The 5,827-nt window shown below is 37.7% G+C and overlaps 1 protein-coding gene across 1 annotated transcript; it reads right to left on the bottom strand.

The window, feature by feature from the left end:
* Positions 1-1,194: 1,194 nt before the first annotated feature.
* Positions 1,195-1,584, bottom strand: LOC112836025 (small ribosomal subunit protein uS8-like). Its single transcript, XM_073891257.1, has one exon. It carries the CDS (start codon positions 1,582-1,584, stop codon positions 1,195-1,197), a length of 390 nt encoding a protein of 129 aa, XP_073747358.1.
* Positions 1,585-5,827: the final 4,243 nt, after the last annotated feature.

Consider the following 5,827-nt stretch of genomic DNA (forward strand, 5'->3'; position numbering starts at 1 on the left):
CCCAGAGTTCACATGGGGAGCCCACTGCTCCTTTGATTTTCTATTTTGCTTTATAAACAATTTACTTAGGGGCACCTGGGTGGCTCAGTCAGTTAAGCATCTGCCTTCAGCTCAGGTCATGATCCCAGGGTCCTGGGATCCACCCGGCTTTGGGGTCCCTGCTCAGCGGGTTGTCTGCTTCTCCCTCTACCCATTCCCCCTTCCCCCACTCGTGCTCTCTCTCTCTCTCAAATAAATAAATAAAATCTTTGAAAATATATATAAACAATTCACGTAGCTGCCTAAGCTAGGGACATCAGTTTCATCACAGACTGACCCTCTCTCTCTGCTTTGCATCCAACTGGTCTCTGGGTCCCATAACTTCTACCCCATTAACAATTCTCATATGTAATTCTTCCTCTCGCTTCTCTGTGAAAATGCCTGAATTATGCCTCTCATCAGCTTTCACTGCACCATTGATATAACTTTCTAACTAGTCTCCCAGACCCCTGGATATCCCTTCCAATTGATCTTATTCACTGCAAAATCATTGTTCTAAAGAGCAGATCTTAAAAGGTCATTCTCCTACTTGAGATTCTTCAATGGCTGCCTATCACCTGCAGCCAATATCACTGAGCTTAGGTTGAGTATTACTTTGCTGAGGCTGCCATAACAAAGTACTACAGACTGAGTGGCTTGAACAACAAAATTTGTTTTTCTTACAGTTCAGGAGGCTAGAAGCCCAAGATCTAGTTGTCCTCGGGGTTTTCTTCTGAAGCCTCTCTCCTTGGTTTGCCGATGGTCATCTTTTCTGAGTATGTTCACATGGTCTTCCCTCTGTCCGGGTCTCTGTCCTTAATCTCTTTTCTTTTTTTCTTTTTTTTAAAGATTTCATTTATTTATTTGACAGAGAGAGAGACAGCAAAAGAGGGAACACAAGCAGGGGGAGTGGGAGAGGGAGAAGCAGGCTTCCCACTGAGCAGGGAGCCCGATATGGGGCTCGATGCCAGGTCCCTGGGATCACGACCTGAGCCAAAGGCAGATGCTTAACAACTGAGCCACCCAGGCACCCCCTTAATCTCCTTTTCTTATGAAACCACCAGTCATAGTGGATTAGGCCTACCCTAATGACCCCATTTTAACCTTATATACCTATTTATTTATTTATTTATTTATCCCACTGAGGCATTTTATTTCCACGTATGTATTACATCCTTAGAAAAAGAATCCCAGGATTTTCCCTCCTGTGGGTTTTCGTCTTGCTTCTTCACGGTCCATGATGCCAGCTGAGGTTGTCAGTACAGTGAAACCAAACTGGTGGGGTGGGAGCTGGTTATTCTGCCATTTTTCTAGATCTTTCAGTTGTACATCAAATCTGGGGCTGACCACTCCACACTTGTTTAACCTTCCCATGAGGTTCACAACAATTTTCCCAGCTCTGTGATCATCAGTGATTTCAAATTTGCCAATGTAACATGCTTCATCATCACAGTGAGAAACTGGATGATGACTTTGGAGCATGCAAATAAGAACCTGGCATTTGCCTCTCCTTTCAGGAATGTTAACGCTCTTGAGAACATCTGCTGGGTCATTCATGCGCACCATTATGGTAGCACGGAGAGATGGCCCAAAGAACCTTCTTACCTTTTTAAAGAGCTTATCTCCAAATAAGGTCACATTCTGAGGTACTGACAGGACTTCAACCTATAAATTTTATCAGGTTCAAAATAACAAGTGGCTTACTCATCTGATTATAAAAATTCTTATTATTTGTACTCATGATTGCCTTAAAATACACAAAACAGTTAGTTGGCCCAAAAACTGGCCCAGTCTTCCTTAAACCTTTCAAAATTTAATACTCCTCTGGCAGAAAGAGATCTAAATTCCAAACCACTTTTATAATCATTCCATAAATACTTTACTCAACATGCTGTTCATCATTCAGAAGCTAACCTTTACATCATCGAGTAGGTAAACTGGTTATACTTAATTACTGAAGAAAAATATGTGCATGTTATAAAAATGCAACGGGTAAAAAGGGTTACACAGTAAAAAACAAAACAAAACAAATCTCTCCCTCCTACTACAGATCTTTGTTTCTCCTTCCAAGAGCCTATTAGGATTACTAATTTTCTGTGTGTGGATATCTTGGAAAAAAACAGTCTTTACCAGCATACATGTGTGAATGATGTACATATGCACATACACACACACACTTCTTTTATGATACACATGGGGAAATACCATTTATACTGCTCTGCACCTTGTGTGCCTTATGTAAAAAATGTTTTGGTGTATGTTCAATTTCAGTGAATATTTTCACATATTTCCCTATAGGTAGAGAGATGTGAGACATAGCGTTTTATTGTTGGAATGTATCATGATTTGCTTAAAAAGTTTTATATTGATATCACTGTGGGGCTTCTAGTCTTTTGCTTCTTTTGCTCTAATTACTATCTCATTTCTTTTCCTTGTCTAATTGCATTGTCTGGTCGTATTATATAATAATGTGTTCTAGACATTTTTGTCTCAATTTCAGCCTATTAGCCTATTTCTTCTATTGTTCCATCGTTAGGCATGATGCTGATTTTGACTCCTCTTTGTTGTTTTTTTTTTTAAAGATTTTATTTATTTATTTGACAGAGAGAAAGATAGATAGTGAGAGAGGGAACACAAGCAGGGGGAGTTGGTGAGGGAGAATCAGGCTTCCCGCGGAGCAGGGAGCTGGATGCAGGGCTGGATCCCAGGACCCTGGGATCATGACCTGAGCCGGGGGCAGACGCTTAATGACTGGGCCACCCAGGTGCCCCCTTTGACTCCTGTTATATGTGTAGGTTGTTACTATCATTTTTAATATTTTAGAAATATCTATGGGAAGAACACACTTCCAGCCCCATGGTTCTTTTTAAATTGAACTAGCTCAATTTGCATAACATTCCTAGTCTTTACTTGCCCTATTTTATGATTCTCTTGGGAGGATAAATCACTTATTTGGAAAGAATGAATCAAGCCTGCTTAGTTCAGTACTCTGGTTCTCCCCTTGGAAGCAAGTCCTCCATGTGGATGAAACCCCTCTGGTTCAAAATGTGCAGTTGACTTAGTGGTTGCTGATTTGTGGCATTCAGTTGGCAGTCTATTTGACTCATACACTAAGCTGCATCTTCCAAAGTATTTGTAATCAATATTATATTAAATACTGGTTTCTTATTCCATACACCACTAATTTCCCATTTCACTTTTTTCTTTCCTTTTTCTTTTTTAAGTGTTCAGGTGTTTTCTTGAGTTCTTTAGATATCCCAACAATAAGTTTGTGATCATATTTTATTAAAAGTTTTAAAAATCTAGGGGTGTCTGGGTGGCTCAATCAGTTGAGTGTCTGACTCTTGGTTTTCGCTCATGTCATGATCCCAGGGCTGTGGGATTGAGCCCCTCTTTGGGCTCTGTGCTCAGCACAGAGCCTGTTTGAGATTCTTTCTCTCTCTCCCTCCCTCTGCCCCTCTCCCTGCCCGGGCGCTCTCTCTCTCTCTTTCTCTCTAAAAATAAAATAAATAAAATCTTTTTTAAAAAGTTTTAAAGATCTAGAATGGATGGTTAATCCATTTTTAACAATGACTGTGGACAATTTAATTAATTGCCCGTTTATTGATATAGGCACATAGTATGTGCTGAATAAATAATTATCTAATTACATTTTAAATCACTGTATTCATATATTCATAAGTAAATGCAACACTGTCTTCATTTTATGTGCTTTCAGGTCTGATTCCCCAAATTATTCATTCTCACACCATATCAGTTAAAAGCCTTCAATAAAGAGCATCATGGGGATGTGGATTATTCTCTTCTAGTTTTAGAGGCTAAGAAAGGGTTTCATTTCCACTCAAATATGGTACCAGAAAGCTGTCTTATAGAACAAATTAATATACTACAATTATCTGTGTATACTAATAATGTTCCAGCTACCAAAATATAATAGCCTGTAGACAATGAAAGCGATAAAAATCATAAGTACAAGAGCAAACCACTCCTCACATCGTTATTTAATAAAGTAGTGAATTTAAACCAAGAACCTCATCTGTGGTTTGTATTAGGAGTAAAATTGCCCTTTGGAGTTCTTTTCAGGGACTGAAGTTCAATCAGTTCTTTTAAATTAATTCTTTAGGGGGGTGCCTTGGTGGCTCAGTCGTTTGGCATCTGCCTTCGGCTTGGGTCATGGTCCCGGGGTCCTGGGATCAAGCCCCGCATCTCATTGGGCTCCCTGCTCCCCTGCTCGGCAGGGGGCCTGCTTCTCCCTCTCCCACTCCCCCTGCTTGTGTTCCCTCTCTCACTGTCTCTCTCTAAATAAAATCTTTAAAAAAAAATAAATTCTTTAGGCAGAGGTTTCTTTGAACACAACATGATGATGGTAATAAAATACTTTAAAGTAGAAAAAAGAAGTCCTACTTTGAAAGGTTTTATAAGTGAAGTTCCTGGAAGGAAGAGTATTAGGGTTAAGGGTGTGGTTATTACAGCCAGACCATGTCTTTACGAACCTCAGCTTTGGCACAGACTAGCTGTGTGACTTTGAAAAATTTACTTGACTTCTAAGAGCCTCAGATTCTGTATCGGTAAAATGAGAAGGAAAATAGTAATTCCCTGTAAACCCTTATGAAATTATTGTAAGGATTAAGTAAAGGTAATGCATGTAATAGTACCTACAGTAGCAGCAATATAATGTTTTCAATAAATATTAGTAAATACTATTTATTTTAAATATAATTATTGACATTCACATTAACTCTCTTCCCTTTATCCCTTCCATCAGTTAAATCTATACACAATTTTACCATCCATTTAATTGTCCTTTCTACTTAAACATGAGCACATTATTATGTGGCAAGGAAAAGCTGAATTGGAATGTATGTACAGTTTCTTTTTTCCTTGGAAATGTACCATGAACACAGTGCGTCAATAATCCAAAAAAATGTTCTTTTCACCTGAGACTTTTTACTGTTCATAGATTACATATTTTTCCGCTAACAAGTTAAGTGGGGATTATTTGCGATAAGGAAAAAAGGATTCTGCTATCCAATGTCCACCCCTTTGCGGGTGTAATGACTCAAGTAGATTTTCCTGCATAAGGGAGATTGAGCCACCAAAGAAAAATGGACAATTTTATGGGACTACCAAATATTAGTAACATTTTATTCTAACTTTTCTAGTTGAGTACCATTAAATTTTTGAACACTTCAAAGGAACATAATTAATTATGAAACATTCTACATTTTAAGTATTTAATTTATACTTCATTTTCATGGCTAGAGATCAAATAGTGGTTAAATTCTAACATTTTGTTATATGTGATTACAATCAAATAAAAATAATATATAAATGAAATCTCTGGGCCCGTATGCCCAAATGTTGACAGCATTCATGACAATAGTGGCTCCTCCTGATTCTTCTCCTCTTCCTCTGCTTCCATTCAGTTTTTCTGTAACTTCCACATTTTCTATAATGAGCATGTAACCAAGAATATAACCTTTATTTAAAAAGAATTCCAAGGTTATGTCTAAATGACCCACAACATCTAGATGAAAGTCAACCTTGAGTCCACTATTTAGATACACTGATGAAAGAAGCTTCATCTCTTCCACAAGCAACACTTTTATTTTCTGTATTATTATGGCCAAAAAAGGTTTTAACAAATTTTATTACTAAATTCTTACAAACCTAATGAAAAATTTTCATATGTATTATTCTTTTCTGTGCATTTACATCCATAGATGCTATTTATTTATTTTCTTTCTTTCTTTCTTTCTTTTTCTTTTTTTCTTTCTTTCTTTCTTTCCTTCTTTCTTTCTTTCTTTCT

Source organism: Callorhinus ursinus, unplaced genomic scaffold (genome assembly GCF_003265705.2).
Source record: "Callorhinus ursinus isolate GAN/ISIS: 27379988/994484 unplaced genomic scaffold, GSC_fseal_2.0 scaffold4, whole genome shotgun sequence".
In the NCBI taxonomy this organism is placed as follows: domain Eukaryota; kingdom Metazoa; phylum Chordata; class Mammalia; order Carnivora; family Otariidae; genus Callorhinus; species Callorhinus ursinus.